The sequence below is a fragment of the Solea senegalensis genome, linkage group LG4, assembly GCF_019176455.1.
Source record: "Solea senegalensis isolate Sse05_10M linkage group LG4, IFAPA_SoseM_1, whole genome shotgun sequence".
Taxonomy (NCBI): domain Eukaryota; kingdom Metazoa; phylum Chordata; class Actinopteri; order Pleuronectiformes; family Soleidae; genus Solea; species Solea senegalensis.
Genome location: NC_058024.1, coordinates 22,206,919 through 22,227,879, shown reverse-complemented (window position 1 = coordinate 22,227,879; position 20,961 = coordinate 22,206,919). Strand labels below are relative to the sequence as shown.

Genomic DNA, 20,961 nt, shown 5'->3' with positions numbered 1-20,961 from the left:
CTCCACCATTGAGGTTGTCGTCACCCATGTCTGTTCATTTGTCAGCAGGATTATGCAAAAAGCACTAAACCAATTTGCACCGAGCATGGTGGAGGGATAAGGCATGGGCCAGGGAAGAAGCCATTAAACTTTGAGGGAGGATCTGGATCATTCAATATGAATTGAACATTTTCTCTCTGAAGTCTGGTGTTTGTTGTTTGACTCTCTTCTTTTTTTTTCTTCCCATTTTTAATAGTTAAGTGTTGGAGCATTTTAGTCCCATGAGCACATCTTCAAATGTCTACGTCTGTCATGGGGGTCGACAACTTTTAAAAGATTCTTTTCACATTGATATAAAACAGCAAGGAGCAGCCAATTCGAATCATCATTTTTTTTTATTACTTATGTTTTATTAATCACACAGAAGTTGCAGATGTTTAATAGTTCAGTCACAGTGACCTTATGAAGGAACTGACAGGGAATCATTATGAATACAAAGGAAGGTACTTTATGCACTTGACTTTTAGATTTATTTGATTATTTCAATTCAATAGTATAATAGATTTAATAGATATAAGTCTAAGGTATATTAAGTATATTAATGTTGGGGCTAGAGCATTAAAATATGTCTGAAATGAAACATTCGGAGAGATTCTGTGACACGAAGAAGCAGCAGGATTATTCCTCACCGTCTCTGAGCAGCTGTAGCTTCATTTATTTATTTCACTTTCTTTTCCCTAAAAGTCACATTGTATTTCAGTTTATTTATTTATTCAGTTATTTCAGACTTTGGGTTTTGCTTATAGGGTCTTTGCAGACCCTATAAAGACCCTATAAAGTTATCTCTCCAGTCTTATGGGGATATGTTTTGAGTTCACCTGCCTCTCCTTTGCATGTCGTTGCCCCTCCTCTGCCTCCGCTGTCTCTTCCGCATCCGTGATTCTTGCCCACTGTCTTGTGCTCTGACAGCCTGTCATAACTCTGTCAGCCTCTCACAGCCCGTCATCACATAATGACCCAACACTTTTCATGATTGGCAGGTATTTTTCCTTACAGGCCAATGAAATGGGCGCGTGGCGATATGCTGTGATGCCCAGTTACCTTGTTTCTCTGCTGAATGACAGTCGGTTTTTCCAAACGACTTAAAGAGAGGGCCCGCGTGTTTGTTTATCACCCACTTAATTCATCCAGTGTCTGCAAAAAAAAAGTAGTGCAGCAGCTGTCAGCTGTATAGCTTTAGTGCATTTGACGCAATGACCACGGGGATGGGACATCGTCTCTCTCTCTCTCTCTGCCCGGTGAGTGACAGGAGGAAGGTGTAGGGATGGCAAAAGAAGGGAAGGGAAGATAGGAGCTCGCCCGGAGGCAGCAGTGCAGCGATGAAGTACCAAAAGGGGGAGTTAATGCGTCAGCAGGACTGTTGAGGAGAATCTCAAATATTGACCTTGGAAAACTACCGCTATGACAATAATTATCTGACGCGGTCGGTCCCCCTTCTCGTTCTTTCTTTCTCTCTCTCCGCTCTACTTCCTTGTGTGTTTTACTCATTCTCTCTCTCTCTCTCTCTCTCTCTCTGCTTCCTGGTGCCTCCCCCTTTTTCATGTGCGTGTCCTTTGCTCTTGTAATCTAAGTGACCTATGATAAAAGCGACCTATCTCCTTTTTCTCCTCTATGATACACATTAATCCCCATCATTGATTACAAACTTACAAGCTTAGGCTCAGCTTATCACAATAAATGGAACAGTTCAGAGACTCAAACGGCGGGAAACACGGCAGCCTGGGGTTCATATAATAACAGTCTTTACTGAAACCTATAAGCAGATCATTCACACGTAGGTTTTTCAGACGGGGCAAAGTGGCCATTCTCCTGTTGCAGAATTTCTATTTCAGGACGGCCACTTATGGCTCACCTCGCCTTCACTCACCTGGTTAAGTGCACCTGGTACCTGCGTGTACCTGGTACTTTTTTTAGTACCGGCTATGGCGAGGACTGTGCGTGACGTCACCAGACTGCCGGCTACTGATTGGTCAGAGAGCCGTTACAGGAAGAGACGTCCGATACAAGAACCAGGCCGAACTGTAGATCAGTTAAAAAGACTTAACAATCCTAAAAACGTGGGTTAATCTCCAACAATTATCAGGGAAATGTCTTAAAATCTCAACATTTTACAGAGGAGTCTGGTGTATTTGGCGACAGCACTGCTAATCACGAGCGGCACCACAAACGCTGCCGCTGTATTTCAGTGCAGTGTCCGACGGAGTCTGCGCGCAGGTCACGGAGGAAGTACTGAACAAATAGTTTTAATGAACTGATTCTAATGATTCAGTTACACTGAAAACAACTGCTTTACCAGTTTCTCGTTTCTCTCTGCCCTCGTTGAGTAGGTAATTTTTTTTGTATTGGAAAACCAACGTATGCCGCGCCGTGCCGTGCCGAGGCGAAGCGAGCTGAGACCATCGTGGAAAAGGGCCATTAGACCAGGTCCACACTACCAGAGTGAGCAGCAGAGCAGCGATACAGCCGTCACACGCTGCACATGCATGCAGTGTGGCCTAGGCGTTAATCTCAATGCTAATTTCTCGGGGATAATCTTTAATATGCTAATAAAAGGTAACACTCTGACAAATGACATGGAAAACATACAGGGGATGAATATGAGGAACACCGGGGGCAATTTGGTGCAGTTTTGGTGCAGTCGGGGTGATGAGGAGTGGGAAAGGCACGAGGAAGGGCAGGACGAGACACAGAAGCACTTTAGATTAAAGCAGGAAATAATTAATGAAACAGACAGGCCTCTAAAAAGGCTGCTAATGTTTTTACATCACACGCCCAATGCTCACATATATGGTAATGAGCCCTTTTTTTCTTTCTGGGATGGATTGTATTGTACTTCTCCTCAGTCTGTTTGGAAACTCGCTGCATTTCCACGTCAGACGACTCAGGGATTCTGCTTCTTAAAGGCGGCCAAGGCAAAGTGTGCTCGCCGAGGGTGGAGGAGTACATCTATTCATTTATATTGGTGGTAATGGCAGACTATTTAAAGGTCAATTAATTGCTGGGGGGGGCCAAAGGCACAGTGGCAGTTAATGCTGTCACAATGCTAAGAAGTAATTTAATGACTTGATGGAATGTGCCCGTGAATATCATTCCTTTTTTGTCTCAGTGGCCGCCTCCAAAAGTGCTTAACAAAAGACCGTCGCACAGCGGATGATATTTTTTTGATACTGCAAAGCACCATGGGGGAGCAGGTAGTCGTCTAGGTTTGGTCTGTAGCGCAGTTTTTTTGATGATGTATCCACTGATTATCACTATGATTTATAATTCCTGGAAGCAGCTTGACATTAGTATGCCAATCTCCATTCTTGTGCACCTTTTTCACAGTCTTCCTCGCGTAATCATCTTCCTCTGTGTGGCAGAGGGAGGGACGGAGGGAGAGAGAGAGGGCCTGAGATCAATGTTGAGCCTGCACACACGCGCGGACCGGCAGCTGGTTGAATCGGAGTGATCGATCGGGCGCAGAGCGTTTACTGTGCCAGACTGCTGGGCCTTTGTGCATGGAGATTATTTCTAAATTATTACAGGAGGCAGATGCTTGTCAGAAGATGCTCTCTGTCAAGGTCATACTGCTTCAGTGCTGCCCGACTCTCTACTTTCTCTGCCACCGTCACACACTTTGATTTTCTTCATCTTGGTAAAAGTCATCTACATTTATTCTTTTATTCTCTTTTTCGTGAACCATTTTTGGTCGATATACATTTCCCGCATTAATGTTGTATTTCGTGTGACTGATGTCTGCGCTAACATCAAAGTGTGATGTCGGTGACATAAAAGGCATAATAAGTGAATAAGTGAAAATGCCATAGAGTAAATTGACGACATACACACAGGCAGAGTGGGTTACACGGTATAATCTTTGACCGGTGTTGTTCTATATTGACACTGAATGTATCAGCAGGCTGTTTGAGGCGTTCTCAAAATGACTTTGTTTTTCCCCTGAACAATCCAAAATTGGCCATTTTCATTCTCGGGCCTTTAAAAACACACAGTTCCCTGTGTGTTGTTAAAAATAGATGCATGTCAGAGGCTTGTGTGCATGTGGGAATGAATGAATGAATGAATGAATGGGTCGACTCCCCTCTTTTATTCATGTATCATCAGCGTGATATATTACAGCCGCTCTCGTACAATTTTCCAAACAAATAAAATCTCTGTTCTCTCTCAAAAGAAACGTCTGACCCTTTATGTTTTATCCATAGTTAATGTGGAACATGATTTTAATGCCTGTCCAGTTAGCCTAGACTCACAGTAATTACTGCATGAATTAAATGTTTTTGCTTCATGTTTTAAGGCACCACATTCAGTACTGTATAATTAATCTGGACATGATTTTAATGGTTCTGTACTTGTTTAGCATGAATGTTGGATGAACACAAACTGCAGCCAGTGCTGACCTGGGTGCTACAGTGCATGCTATGATACGTGACTTATGCAGTTGTGTATTTTGAATTGTAATTCCCGCGCCGTTAAATGGTAACGTTGATGTGTGAAAGATTGTTAGCGATCACATGCTCGTCATCAGTCAGCTGGGTCATGCTTTTGGGGATTTACAACAATGCGCAGCCTGACTCTTGTGATGACAGGGCTAACAACATGCTGTGTGCACCAAGCTGTTGTGTATTTGTTGTTCTTTGTTGTGTTAACCAAACAGGAAATGGAAGCGACTGTAGATACTATACTAGCATGGGAGTTGTTTAGAGGTTGATGCCAAAGGCGTCAAGGACGACCATATTTTAGGAATACATTTATTTTCTCATTCTCCTCTGACAGACTGCCTGATTCTTACTCTGCGTGCACCTCCTGTATGTATCAGTCATTTTTATACAACCTGTGATTTATTTATTTAACCTTTATTTGCTCGGGCGATTCCCATTGATAGGAATCTCATTTTACAGAGAGACCCGATATACACAGCGGCTCCTGAGCGTGGTACTCGGTGCAGGTGGCTCTTGGATGGCACTTTAGACTCGAGATGATATTACAAATAAAATCACACAGACAAAGCCACTTCAGTATGTCGGCTGAGACATTTCAGACTCCATCCATATCTGACAGAGATGAAAACAAAGCTCCGGGATTATTTCCTTAGACGGGGCGGAGAGGGAACAAATTAACATATGAAAAAGGATTGAGTGTATCGTAAGTCAGAATGGGCTTTAGGCACAGTTTCAAGACCATTATACCATTAGACCTTTTGTCATATTTTAAAAATAAATACCTCTTTATCACTTTTTTTGTATTACCACCAATAACAGCACTTATCAACATCAGTTCTATCTCTGTATCGCAAACTAGGTGCTCTTCATGACAAGGACCTTCAAAATATGACATAATATCCTTCCAAATTTCACCTCACTGTATCTGCTCATCGATTTATTAAAGATAGTTTTGATATAAGTCTGCCAATAGAAATATTACGTTCAGAATGTGTTTAAAAATGGATAAACCTGAGTATTCCGTGGGGCCGACGTTAGTTCGATAAATGAACGTTTAGGAAATGCCATTTTTCAAATGCTGCTAATGTTACACACGCTGTGTTACATTGCTCACATAGTGAAAATGGGTCGCCGCAAAAACACTGATGTTTGTGCACGCTGCCATTACAAATACCCCGTCTTTGCATGGTTCTATGTTGCTCCACAAATGTCAGGGCGTTTAGATCCGTTTCTCTATCTCTATAAAACGACCTCAGGAGAGTCAGTCAGTGTGGTGAGAGGAGAGGAAGGAGAAGAAGAAGAAGAAGAAGAAGAAGAAGAGAGAAATGTAGCAGAGATGAAGTCTGGATGGGGAGAGAGAGAGAGAGAGTGGGTGACGAGAAGAAGGGAAATGAGAGGGATTAATTGTTCACCCAAGAGAGGGAGATAGCATCAGATGTTTAAAAGCTACCACAACTAAGCCTGTCATTTCTTAGGCTGGAATAATGAAAATGGAGGAACGATATCTCTTGGAGAACTGGAAACCAAGCAAAGCTGCACGCCTGTAACCAACACGCTCCACGGTATAAAGACTGTACTGTACTTCTCGTAGTGTGGTTACTGTGATGACGTGCTCTATTAGACTCCTTAACTGTTGTTATTGCATTTATATTGTTACTATTTTTACTGTACGATATTTGAATATGTGATTTTGACAAGTTAGAGTATTTTACACCGCTCCCGACGAGCGTTCCACATGGCTTTAGATTGATTTCCCATCTTTTTTTTTTTTTATTATTATTTCCATTAAAGTTTGAAAAGCAGCTTACAGGGTCTATTCTTTGTGTTGATTGCTTTCCTTTATTTTGCATTTTGCCGTCATTATTGTGAAACTGCGCGGCCTTCGGGTCAGTGCGGCGTGCCGCTGCACAGTAGACTCCAGAACAACAGTAAATAACCATCACGACGGGGTCACGCTGTGCGCCGCAACGTCGCTGGCTATCGGCTGATTCCCCCATCTTGTAGATGAAGGAGCATGATGATAAATGTGAACGTGAGAAAATAGGGATGAATTAACGCGAGCAAGTTTATCCCTTCAACTGAAACGTGAATGAATTAGAGAGTGAAAGCACATTTATGATATCTGTCAGAAGTAACATATAGGATTGGCAGCGAGTAGAAAATGGACTGAAACATTCAGAACTATCTATGTGGCCCTTTAAACCTCAGAAGAGTCCGTCCCTGATGTTCTCTGCAGGGGGGCCAGCTCTCTGCCCCACTTGTGCGCGTTTGCCGCCCTATCAAAGTGGCTCTCTTCCTTTGTGACCAACACCTGCTGTTCTCTCCATCATGTCTTCCGTCCTTTGGTCCCACAGCACTTTCCTATCCTCCCCTGTCATAAATGTCACAGACATTCAGTTGCCGGTGTTGCTCTAGGCTTTAAATTTAATTTGGTTTCAATCTGCTGTAATTGCTTGGAGAGAGACGGCCGTGTCTGCATCCTCTCCTCTGTCTGTGCTGGAAACCGGGATAGTGCATGAAAGTGTGTGTGTGTGTGCTGAAGGTGTGCACACGTGTGTAAATCCCAAACAAATGCCTGGCTACACACTGTCATCGATACACTTTGTCAAACACCAGCTGCTGTCACTGGACTCTCTGGCACTTTGACAAGGCTTTTGTCAGACGGCCAACACTTTCCCTTTTGTAGCAGAAAATGTGGAGACGAGGCAGCAAGGTAAATCTGCGAGACCTAACCGAATATCTTTCGGGAAGTACACGGTGACATTTTGAATAATAACCCCTGTTATAAGCCCTTAGTGTGTGACACTTCTCATTATTGTATTTGCAATCTAAAGTAAGAGGGTGCATAATTGAGGTAAGGGGCGAAAAGTGACAGCAGAAATGGACCGTTTGACCTTGAAAGTGGCGCGACGAGGCGAGGGGAGAAGGAGGAGTGCTGAGCTGATCGACTGAGATAATATGGTTTAGCTCAACGTTTTCGAAATCTGCCGCCTCTCGTCTTTTTTTTTGACTTATGTGCTGTGTTTTTGACACGAGTGGGAGTTTGTCCAGATGCAACCCGCCTCAACCTTAACCTCGTCACAAATGCACGTCCGCTCTCAGTCTTGTTATGTTATGATGTGTCGCAGCAAGCGCTCGTGTATCACTCTCACCTCCGATCAAGGAGACATTAGTCCTGCATCTTGATGCCGCTCCGCCGCACTCCCCCCCTCCCCCGCTCAGCATGCTGCGTCGGCGGGAAGGAACGCGCAGGTCACACGGGCAATCGCGCACACCTGTTAACAAATGTACAGACTAAAAAAGACCGCCGCCGCCGCCGTCGTCGCCGTCGTCGTGTGCTCAGCTCCGTTCCTCTCCGGAGCAGTGTCACATGGCCTTCTTTTATTTGATGTATATTTTTAGATATTGCTCGTTCCAGACAATGGGTTCACAATTTTCTCCGTCTCAGTCATCTTGCGAGGCAGATGTCTTATGGGCTGCTGAATAAACAAGATGTCTGCATTTCTTTTTTGGTAAATGGCACCTTTAGGCTTTTCCCTCGTTTAGTCTCCATTGTCTGGTTGATGGCAGCGGAGAAGGCCGGGCAGCAAGTCGGGCATGTCTGTGACGATCTGTCAAACAGTGGATGGTGAACCGTCACTGCACTAATCTTCGCCCCGTTGACACTGCTCCGCATGCACTGCTCCGCATGCACACCCTGAGCCGCCCCCCCCGCATGTAGGACACTTGATTACATGCAAGCAGTCAGTGCTGTGTTTGATCTCTGTGTTGTTTCAGTGCCGACCTTGTTTGTCCTCCAGTTTTTTTTTAGTTATGGTGAGTATTCTAGTCGTGGCTCGTGTGAGAGAACGATGTGATAGCGTTCGTCCCGGAGGAAGTTTAATTGAATTTGCAGCGGTGGTTGCTGCAGTAAATGAGAATGTTTAGTACAACGTTATTTGACCCCATTCTGTGCCATGATGAAACCTTTGTGTAGCTTTAAATGCTCTGTGGTTTAATGAGCAAAAAGCATTGTTTTGAAACGAGTTTCTCAAATGAAACATAAAAAAAAAAAATCCCCCTGTTACAGTAGCAGTGAATGAATATTGTTGTTTATGGAGCTACTGGCAATCAGTTAGATTATTAGCTAGATTAGATTAGCTCATCTGCTCCTGTGACCTTGCCTCTAACATCATTTGAGTATATTCATATTCCAAACATAGAAGTAGAATGATTATTACACAAGAGCTTGTGATCACAGTCGATTATTTTCAGTGCTCGCTCTGAAGAATAGTTAGAATAGAGCTACTGTATTGTTCCAGAATAAAGACAGCTGCCTTTTTGTCTCATTGAACCAGACACAGGCTCTTCTGCACATTGCTGGCAATCTACTGTGGAAATGTGGTGTTTTTTTTGCTATGTGTGTGTGTGTGTGTGTGAAGGGAGGAAAAACAGGTGTTCGATTTTGAAACGCCGGTGATTTGCTGCGAGTCGGTGACGGTTCATGTCGTATGTGCGAACACAAGAGTGACTTTGCGCTGCCGTTTCTAACTTCTCGACAGAAATGTGAACATTTCCAATCGTTTCCAGTGATTTCAACACTGGAAATGTTTTATGATGAGAGGAGGAGGAAAAAAAGAAAAGAAAAAGTCTTAACATTTCCGTTTTTGGTTGGACGGGGGGGACGATTATAGGGAGGTGACCGAGGCAGGGATTATCTCAGCACATGCTACAATAGCACTACACAAACAGCCTCTGCACATGGGCCTGCCACAGGGCGCTTTGGATCGTAGAACAAAGACAGGGTCTCCCACACATCAGTGCAGATCCTCTGTCAGAGTTCGCTAATAAAGACTACAATACCCAGCTGCCAGTGGCAAACTAACCAGGGACCTGGAATTAAAGGTCATTATTTATCCTCATTATGGGAGTTTGCTTTGTTTGACCACTCGGAAGAAGAGAGCCTGTTCTAATTATCACCGTCCTCCTCCCAGTGCTTTTGTGACGATAACTTGGAAGTGGGTTGTTCTGTCACTTCAGTCACTCGGCGGAGATGAATGCATAATAATGGGAGCAATACAAACATGTCTTAAGTTTTCAAGCTCCTTCCCATTTCACCCTGCATTACTCTCAAGTTCTACGCTCTGTGAAGTCAATTTAACTGTTTTGAAGTTGGGTTGTGACTATGTTGTTGGCATTAATATGGAGTTAGATGGGCGGCAGTGCGTCTGAGGGCAGTAAACTGAAACAGATGGAGAGAAATGGAGTACAGCATACGATGGCAGGATAAAACAGCCCGAGTGAGGAGGAGAGATAAAAGGATGGCGCGAGAATGAAAGGTGGCGGCGGCGGCGGCGGTGCGGCTGTGAGGCGAACTGAAAGTTAGTTTGTCTGTGATGTTTTAAAATTCTGGAGTGGAAAGTCCCTCCATCTGTTATTGTGGGATGGTTCTAACTCAGTGATTTCTATGATTGGCCTTAATCCTGGCCGAGTGGAGAAGACAGAATGAAGAGCTTAAAGCAGACTGCTCTCACTCTGACAGGCTCCACTGGCTGCTGCTGCTGCTGCTGCTGAGGCTCACTGGTATGCACAGTCTGCTGCCCCCTAATGGGTTAACTGCTGCATGACACTGCACTGCTCCACACTACCACAGCGCATAGAGCCACTTTCACAGTCGTGAAATCTTCATGTAACACTCGTCTGTAAGCAGTCACGACACATAGCATCTTTCACCCCAGTCTTCATGCTCCTTGTGTTCTTTGGCAGGGTTTTGTGTCCTCTTATGACAACATGGGCTATAAAGGCAATATTTCCCACTAGATACATCATAAAATTCATAGTGTCTCTCGCTAAATGTAATATGTTGTTGCTGATTCTTCTACTGTGTGTGATTTGTAGTGATGCCGTGTCTTTATATTTCATCTATGAGTGTCACTGTTCACTGCAGCCATTTACTAAAGGTCTCCGAGAACCTGGAAAGGTTCAGTGACCTCAGCCGTTTGGTCTCCAAGGTGATTTAAGTGTTGCTCAAGCTTTCGCTGAAGGGTCGTTTGGAACATGTTAAGCACCTCGATTCAAGGCTGCAATCACATGTACAGAATGTGCGCGAGTGGTTATTTTATTTTATTTTTTCTCAAGTGGCCCCTCACTCAAAGATGCACGCTTGTGGAGTGTCCTTCCAGACCGCACAGGCGATAGTGTGCGCTGCGTCAAGTGTCGTTTAAGTGAACGCACAGTGGAGCGGCCTAACAGGCTGGAGCGAACACACGGGAGGCCCAGTGTCAAGTTGGCGCTCAGCACGGCATGACGCCGCCTGTCCCCGGTGTGTTGTCAGTCCCCTTGAAATAACATGACTTTGAGTGATTAAGCTGCTACACTCTGGAACAGAGGAAAGGGAACAGTTGTGATTATTAAAGATCCTAATCGCCTCGCGCTGAGCGTTTTCTTTGAGACGTCGCCAAGCTGCACGACCTTCTCTTTGGCCCTTTGTCCAATGACACTGTCACCTGTGCTCGTATGTATGCAGCGTGTTGTTTAAGACTGCAGACCTTGTAAAGGCACTTAACATGCCGTATACGTGACGGAGCTGTGTTCGTGATTCTTCACCCTGACAAATGGGCCCCAACGTGCGATGCATTTTGTGTCGGAGCCTCATCTTCATGTTGTGACTCTACATGTTATATGTACCTGTGTTATTTGCTGTGTTTTGTGAGCCTCTGCTGAGCTTATCTGTGCTGTACTGTGCCGATTTCACTACGCTCTAAGCTGCTTGGGCTCCAGCCACCAACACACAGATGATATATCCCTGCCCTCCTCCTTCCCACATCTCTCACTCTGATTCATTGGGTGTTTGTGTTGCCCATCCATCCGCGCCAACACAAAGGAAGGAAAGACACACGATGACACATGGCTGTTTTGGAGCGCAGGGACCCCATTAAACTGCTAGGAAAGAGATAGGGTCCCAGGGAAATGGAGGCCTAAAAGGAGCAGAGTGGGGGAAGACAATGGAGGGAGTCGGCAGGTGAAGGAACAGAGCTTAAAAAAAAAAAAAAGAATGTGTGTGGGCTACTCAGCGGGAGAGAAATTGATTTTCCAAAGGGACAAAGTAGAGATTCTTACTGACAGATTAAATGCTGAGAATAAGGCTGCACCCAAGGGGAGAGGGACAGGGAAGCTGTATCATAGTTCATGACAGAGAGTTGACTGATTGAAAATGTTCTGAAAATGAAATCCCTCATATTCATAAATAAATACAGCAGACAGTGAAGTCAGATTCATGTTTAGAGTGTATCCCGAATTGAAACAAATGCAGTGTTATTTAATTTCGCCGAGAGATTATGACTGTGGCGCTGGCCTTTAGCAAGGCTGACCCTCTCAAATGAAAAGACTCACAATTACTGCCTTTTCTAATTAACTCTTTGGTCGTAATTTCAGCGAGGCAATTAGATCCACGTTTCATCATCATCATTATTATTATTATTATTTCCGTTTGCCTTTTGTCTCATTAGGAAATGAATCGAATCTTATCAAAGTTATTTAAGGCTCGTTCAGGTGATTAAAAGCACAACGCCACAGACCCAGAGGAGTAAAGCCGATCCATGTGTTCTCCTATGATGTGCCCCAAGTTAGCCAGTGAAAACAAATTATGTACACCAGGGGTGTCAAACTGGTGGTACCGGAGATGGAATAGAGACAGAATAATATTTTTATAATGGTCATAAGACATTCAGTTGTAATCATTGCTTTATTAAATGTATTACACTCAACATGAAATGACATATATTTGAGCTGTTTTAATCACAGTTATCCTCGTCATTATTTGCTACATTTTCTATTTAATTCTCCGTTTTTGTGCATCATAAATGTGTTTTGATTGTGAATCATTTCATATCAAAACAAGCACTTTCACTTTGCAATTCTGTCTAATATCATAATGAATATCTTATATTGCCCACCGGCTACTGAATAGTTGTTTTTTCCACTTTTTTTTCCTCTATGTCAGCCCCTGTTTGACCAGACTAGATGCTCATTGGCCCCCAGGTCATTTGAGTTTGACACCCCTGATGTAGGGCCACACGGTGGTGTAGTGGTTAGCACTCTCACCTTGCAGCAAGAAGACCCGGGTTCGAGCCCCGGTTGGAACAAGGGCCTGTCTGCATGGAGTTTGCATGTTCTCCCCGTGTGTGCGTGGGTTCTCTCCGGGTTCTCCGGCTTCCTCCCACAGTCCAAAAACATGCAATGTGGGGATTAGGTAAATTGGACACTCTAAATTGACCGTAGGAGTGAGTGTGAGAGTGAATGGTTGTTTGTCTCTAGTTGTGTGTGGCCCTGCGATGGACTGGCGAACTGTCCAGGGTGTACCCCGCCTATCGCCCGATGTAGCTGAGATAGGCACAGCACCCCCCGCGACCCTCTGGTGCAGGATAAAGCGGTTAGATGATGACTGACTGACCCCTGATGTACACACTTCAAACCATCATGCTCCACTTATGTCCCTGTGCTCCATGCATATAGAACCTGGAATGATGTTGGGAGCCATGGAGTGGATGAGGTGGATGGAGCTCCCAGTGCCTCTTTAATGAGAGTGTATGTGTCTTGTGTGGTTTTGGTAGCTAAAAACAAACATGATAGGGGAGCTGGAGACTGTGTTGTGGGTCTAAATAGGGTTAGTAGTCTTAACAGTGCTGGGATTGTACGTCTAATCACACTTGTGTGACAGGAACAAGGTCACCCCCTAGAGGCCTGTGGAAACTGGAAATATTGAACACAGGAGGACAGGATACACTGTACTCTACACTGTACTTGCCACTTAAATGACATCCATGTGAGAAGTTATATACACTAAGCTTCAGACTGAAGATAAACCTTGTGTTTATTGGTGGTTGGTATTCAGAAGTCAGAAGTTTATTAGTTCAGAAGTGACACTCATTTCCGTCGCTAATAGCCACACTTACCAGCCACTACTTTAGATATTATGTGTATCTAATAAAGAGGTCACTGTTGCTGTAGTCCATCACGCATACCTTGGTTGTAACAAGTGGTTATTTAAGTTACTGTTACTATTTTCAGCGAGAGAAGTATTTTTTTGGACTGTTCACTGTAAACCCTGCTGATGGCTGTTTGTTAAATACTGAGTCCAGCACATCTGGCACCAACAACCACATCATGTTCTACATCACTTAAATCCTCCTTCTTCTTCGTTCTGAAGTTCAGTTTAAACGTCAGCAGTTCATCCTCGCCACGTCTACATGCATTAATGTGCTGAGTCGCTGCCATGTGATTAGCAGATTAGATGTTTTTGTTATTAAAACAGTCGATTGAACGACAGAGAAATAGACGCAGATTTTGAATCTGCAACTTCTGCAAATCTGTCTTGATTCGGAGGAGAAGAATGGAGATGGATTAACCTCAGTCAAAGATAATGATCTCTGCATTGGGTTGTTACCAGCAGGAGTTTGTTTGCATTGCTCAGCTGTCAGTCAAATAACAACAAATTATACCTCAGAAATATGAAGAAACATTTTCAGTTTATGGTCTTTAGATTTTGTTCATTTCATTTTGTTCTGATGGTCCTCTGAATTGATGTGTTTATTTCCAACTCCTCTGTTTGTTGTAAGCAGCGAGGTCGCTGGCCTTGTCTGTCTGTCTGTCTGTCTGTCTGTCTGTCTGTCTGTCTGTCTGTCCGTCCTCCTGACCCCTGACACTCAAACTGTTTCTTCTTCTGTGTTTTCTTGTAGAAACTGGCCAGGGAGGCGGAGTTGCTTCAGAGGGAGCACGTATGGCAAGACGGTGTAACGGTAAAGTGGGACATCCGCTCTTCTCGTCTTTTCTTTTTTTCTCCGTTCCAGGCAAACGACTTAGTCTACACTTCATCCACCAATTTCCCTTCAGTAATTTAATGACAATGTGATCAGCATCACAGAGACGAGGGAAAAAAAAAAGAACATGTATAAACGCACAGATGCATGTGCACTGTGAGTTAATTTTAATGGGCTTCAGTATTATCTCTGGAACTTTCCATCCCTTTTTTTTCCCCAGAGGACACCGCGAGTTGGACTGTGTATTCTCGGGAGTCTGATCTTTAAAAAAAATGAAAGATCCGCAATTCAAATCTAAAAAAAAAGAAGGTGAAAATGGTATAACTGTTTGCGAGCCACCGTGCTCCACTGATTATCACATTTGCAGACACTTAAACGCTCTATAAACACGCATGCATACTGATGCACACACACACACACGTATAGCCTCACCCGACAGATACACATGAACATTCCCCACTGTCATATCCTCTGTCTCCAGGGAGACGAGCTCGCTGTCATGGTACACTTCCCACAAATGGATTTTTAACCCCGCTTCTCCTGGGGGATATTTGAGAGAAAGCTTTAACTGATATAAAATGAATAATTATGAGCCCTACTTCTCTACAAAGTCCATTTTTATTCATGGTTGCTTACACTCTGAAGCTGTAGTCATGGGGTGGCTGTGGCTGCATACACCGCCCCCCTCCCCCCCCCCTTCTACCATCCCTGCTGGTCTGTGGCGAGAGCCGCAGTCTGTCTGTCCCTTCATCTCCGTCTCGAGGGCGGCCGACGCCTGCCTCTTCCTGCCCAGCTCTGATGCACCTCAGTCGGATGTGTAACCATGCAGGACATGGAGCCTGGGTCACAGTGACCACACACACACACACACACACCACAAGTAGCTGCATCCTCCAATATGAGCATCAATACCTCCTCAAGTGGAAAAGCCAACAATCTACCTGCCCCCCCTCCACCACCACCCTCCTTGTTCCCCCCTCAGCTTCAGCTCTTTCTCTTCTCTGTCTCTTGTATTTTCACCCCTGTTTCCGTCTAATCATCAGCGTCAGTGCCACCTTCACCCCCACACACACACACACACACACCTCCATCACGCTCATGTGCCATTTTCCTTATCTGCACGTGCCTTTAATCAGGCGTGAAAGCTGTTGGACTATATCACACTGTTGCAAATACTGCAAATGAATCTTAATGGTGCTCCTGAATTAATATTGCATTGGAGCTGATTTCATTTGCCTTTATTATTAGGGCCAGGTAATGAATCTCAGCAGGGGTGACTGTGGAGTCATTAAAAACAAGGGGAGGGGCAAGGGGAGGTAGGTATTCCACAGACTTTCACAAAAAAAAAAGGTTTCTGTTTGCAGATCTGGTGCTTTCCTATTTTTTATTTCTTTATTTTGGCTGAACGCTGACTGACACTCTAATTAGATTAGAGAAGCATTTCATCTTTGAGAGCAGTTTGTCAAATCAATAGAAAAAAGTGTGTGTGATTTGACGGTGTGTGTGCGTGCTTGTACTTGTTGCCTCTTTAGGTGACATTGTCGTGACCAGTGTACTCCTTCATGGAGTCCAAAACCTGGTTCTAATGAGGTAGAACCTCATTTGTGAGGAACTGATGGTTAAGGTTAGGGATAACACTCTGTTTAGCCTTTCCAGATTAGTATGTGTGTGTGTGTGTGCTTGTGTGTTCTCTCACACTCTGATGTAATTTAGTAAAGCATTATGTTGTGTGTGTGTGTGTGTGTGTGTCAGCGAGTGGGTGTTTCATTTTTATACGCGCCGCTCATTAACGGGAGGTTGTGTACCTGGCCCGGCCCAGATGGTCAGAAACATGACTACAAATAAATGCTAATGTTGTTTCGTTTGTGTCTCGTATGTGGAAGTGTGGCTAGCTGTGCTAAAAAGTTTCACCATATCAAATAGCTGCCCCCCGGTGGCCGAAATCCAGACATAAAAACGAGGAAAAAAAAAAAAAGACAAAGTTTTGTCAGCTTCAGCAATTTGGCAGATTTGTGAAATTTCATTACTATCTTCCATCATACAGAGACAGAAGATGATGACCACTGTCATTTATCTGAAGGATGTTGGCAACAGAGGAACGGGGGTGGAGATTTTGTTGATTGGAGTAAGATATGAGGATGTGTGTGTGTCTGCACAACTTAATTGTAATGTCCATATAAGGAGTTGTGTATTATTCCCACAGTAATGTACCATGTGTGCACCTGCGGCACAGATCCGTGCCGTGTGATCACTAAGGGTTAAAGGGCGTTTTCAGGGTTAAGACCTGGTTGCTAGGTTAAGGGTTAAGGTGAGACACTTAGTGGTGATGGTTAAGGTCAGGGTAAGGGGAAAAGGGTAATGTTGTGTGTGTGTGTTTGTCAGGTGTTTATTTTTGATATGTGTTTATTAACGACAGGTTGTGTACCTGGCCCAGCCCATCTGCTCGCTTCGCCAAAGTGGTGACATCATAGGAACTGAATGACACGCCTGTTCCTCACAGCGGCTGCCATCGCAGCTGTTACCGTAGCAATGGGAAGACCTCACTCTTTTTCTCTTTCTCGCTTCTCCTCATACACACACACACACACACACACACACACACACTTGCTGGTTTTCCCGGTGTAACCGCAGAGCCAGTTTTCTGACCGGCCCGACTGCTGGACATTATCGATGTCAAAATGTTGATTGTAACAACTGTTGTGATGGTCGTTCGGGGTTTTAAATCCATTGCAATGAAATGGTGTGTGAAATGGACATTAAAGTGTTGGATTGTCGCTGATTTCTCAAGGTCAGGTGCCCATCCCAGTGCGACACTCAGCCATTGTGTTGGCGGCACAGACATTTCAGTATGGCTTTGCAATTCTCATCGGAAAACAGGTACAACCTGCAACTTTGGAGTCAAATAGCAAAGAAAAACTCTTTCTGTTTCATAAACAGGAAATTGGCAGCCATCAAACCTTTCTAACGCATCAGCATAAAGCTCATTTCTAATTTTTTAGTATTCCATAATAATTTCACGATCCAATCCTAGACCCCAGCCAGATACACAAGGAGGAAATGCAAAATTATGCTTTTCCAGAGAGAGTGCTTGTGATATTCTTACCTGGCCGTGTGTCCGTTCATGATGCAATACAGCACGGGTGTCAAACTCTGGCCCACGGGCCAAATTTGGCCCACTGTGTAATTATATTTGGCCCACTGGAGTTGACCCGCCGGTATTATACAGCACCTGTTTCTCTAATATACATGTGTCAATATCAAGCGCCCAGGACAGATGTGGCCGACCACGTCATTTTACGTGGCTGCGAGTGCTTAATTGATCTTAAAAAAAGTTGCCTTATAATAAATCTGTGTTGCTTTAAATAGTGCACTGACTTTAAACTACATTTTCACAGTGCATGGCAATTATGTTATTATCCGCAAAATGACGACATCCCGCCAATAGTGTTTACATTAGTGTTTAATTACTACTACAAGTGAGATTAAGCAGATTGAGAAATATCCACAAATGATCCTTAAATGTTCAGAATGTAAAAGATTGATGCAGAAAAACAAACAGTATTTCTTTTGTGGTATGAGGCGGTGTCGGTAATCAAAGAGTACAATCTACCTTTACACCACATACACATTTTTTATTTATTTTTAGACAGTATTTTAATCAGATACCATATCTTAAAATTAGATCGAGCCCAAAATTTTTCAACTCGAGGTAATGTTTGAGCAAGCATCAAAATTTTTTAATTTTTAAATAATTAACAAAAACAAGCCAAATTAAAACAGGTTTTTTAATACATTTTTGTTTTGGCCCGTGACTGCTCCAAATTTCTTAAAACTGGCCCGCGATGGATTTGAGTTTGACACCCGTGCTCTACAGCTTCAAATAGATTCACCACCGCTGTTTAACTTACACTGACAGTAATAAAGTCCAGCTTGGCTTAACAACAACGACTGTTAATCCATTTGCTGGATTTATTTGACTAATTGATGAGTTAACTTAAGCTGAAACATCACAGAAATGATCGCATTATTAAGCTTGAGTGCACTCTTGCGGATACAATTTTGAAGATTTAGTGCGCATAAAAGAGCAGACCATATATATATCTATGTAAAAAATAGTAAAGCACGTTATTATTTCTTAATTAATATGTCAAATTATAGTTATTTACTTGTTTACTTATGCCTGTATAGAAAAAATAGTTTTAAGTGGGGAATTTTCTGGGGTATAAAAAGGTTTAATTCAGTTTATTTGACAAATAAATAGCAGTACTGTTTTACTTTGTTGCTTTAGCACGTGTGTGATTAATCATGCGGATGTTAACACAGTAGTTAGCTGGTCAACAAAGCTTATCACGAGGGCATTAAAACAAAACCCTCACTGCATCATCATCATCATCATCATCAGAAGTGCCCCTCCACGGCGCACACAGCAAACCAATTATATTTCATTTAGTCGTAGTTATTTTTGTTTTAACAACGGATCAAACATGACACCAAAATGTGAAAGGGAACAAAACCCACAGAGAAGTATGCTATTTGGGCTCATTGTTCTGATTCTCCTTATGTATTCATTTATTTATTTGTTTTGTACTCCAATGACTTTTTTTTTTTGTTCCAGCAGGCAGCTGTTCGGCGTAGTGAGAAAGCGCTAAAAAAAACTATAGATGTTGGAACATAGGGAACAATTTAACTGCTAAAGAGCCAGTTATTTCCCTCAGGAGGCAGCGGGGACTGAAAACAGAGGTAAAAGGAGAGCGGATGTTGGACTTAATTTGCCAGGTGGCCAGAAACACATAAACACATAAATAAATAATAATGTTGCTCTGTGTCTGCTGGATGTGAAAATTGGGAAACTGTTTAACTTAATATCCTATAGCTGCCACCAGGGGGCAAAAAATCAAGTCATTGCATGTTGAAATATTAGCTACTATTGACTCTTAAACTATAATTTGAGACTGAAAAATGAGATTGTTAAAAAAATGGCATCAATAATATACAATCAATAATACATTACAAGCAACGGCATTACCAGTCACTCACCTGCTATCACGCAGAGACAACTGCCGTCACTTATCTGACATTTAACACCACATGCAACACGTTGGAACAGAGGAAAAAAAAGATGGGATGATAAAAAGACAGAGATTGTGTAGATTGGAGGAAGACATGTACTTTCCATCAGATTGTGATGTGGCAGCTGCTGTACGTTTGAAATGCATTAGTACTAATAGCTGTGCCATTAGGGGAGAGAGAGAGAGAGAGGCACTCTGTTGATGGGCTGCAGTGATGAAACCAGGGCGAGGGAGGGGGGGGTGAGACAGAGAGGGAGAGCGGTGTAAGTGAAAAAGCAAGTGAGTGAGGGAAGAAGGTATAAGAGACGGAGAAAACGGGAAACAGAGATGGAGCCATCTTCCAGGCCATTTACTGCAATCATCACTCTCTAATCAATCAAGCCTTTCATCATAGGACAACACAATCTCTGCTTCTCTTTGTCTTCTTCTCACTCTGCCTCCGTCTCTCCTCATCTGCTCTCAAACACCCACTCGCATACATAACACAGTGGCGTTCACGTGACCCGTTTCTTGTTCTCCGCGCATGTGTGATCGTCTGAGTTTCTCTCGCACCTGTGTTGCACAATGTTCCGCTGCCCGAGTCTTAATTGCCTTTACTGTCCTGCGTCAGCTTTTACCCTATTTAGTTTGAATCCTGTTTAATTTCATTCTGTAAATGACCAACAATGTCCGTGATAGTTTTGTTTTGCTGATATTTCAACAATCTTCAAAACTGCAAGGGTGCGTTCACTTGACCAAGTTCAGCTCGGGAGGCTTTTATTTGAGATAATTGGCCCTTCACTTGAAATGAGTGAAGCTCATTGTGGCAACTCTCAGACTAGCCCTGACAGTTAGCAGCTCCATTAGCCACAGAATATATTAGTGTTACGAGGTGACGTGGACAGATTCAAGTTCAGATTTTAGTAGACATTAATGAAGGGAAACCGAAATCCAATTTTGTTTCATCAATGTCTTTGCTTTTCGCAAATGTTACCCAACATTATCAGGGAAGCAGTAGCCCAGATATTTTCCTTCAGAGCGAATTCAGAGCGTCCTCGCTCCCATTACTGTAGCGCTGCAATAATAACTGCAATAAGTAGCTAGCTGTGAGTCATATCTGCAAGCGATGATACTGGTTTTCCATTTTATTCACTGACCATCATGGGCCTGCATTTTATGCGTTTCCTGAGCGACAAAACCAAGAACCTCACGGCGGGAAAAAAACATCCATTAAATCTAAAAAAAGGAATAGGAGGAGCAGGCGCTTAGGAGTGGGAGGAGGGTGATATAGCTATGTGAGTTCTTATTAAATGCACAGTGCTTATTTCAAACACCGATAAGCATAGCCATGTTGTATAATCACAAATAAATTGCATCTATTTTCATTGTGAGCAGGTGTTTTTTTTTTTTTTCCGTTTTTTTTCTTTTTTACTACCTTATGGCTGCGCCGAGACCCGAGTGCTCGCAGCCTGCCGAGCACGTAATGGAACACATAAACAGTATTATCACTGAATCCTGAGCCACACGACGGACTTCCATCTGTTTGCCACTAGAAGGGAAAGAAACGAGACAGGGTGTATGTGGAATGAAATTCCTACGTTGGTAACTGCACATGGATGCAGTTCTGTAACTGAGAATGTA

The 20,961-nt window shown here is 43.4% G+C and overlaps 1 protein-coding gene across 3 annotated transcripts in view; it reads left to right on the top strand.

Annotated features, from left to right (window-relative positions):
- cacna2d2a (calcium channel, voltage-dependent, alpha 2/delta subunit 2a) overlaps positions 1-20,961 on the top strand; it is a 141,283-nt gene that overhangs the window by 53,311 nt on the left and 67,011 nt on the right. For all 3 annotated transcript variants that reach the window (XM_044024962.1, XM_044024961.1, XM_044024960.1), the window contains exon 4: positions 14,192-14,251. In XM_044024962.1, coding sequence (XP_043880897.1) covers positions 14,192-14,251 — 60 coding nt within the window. The remainder of the gene's footprint in view (positions 1-14,191; positions 14,252-20,961) is intronic.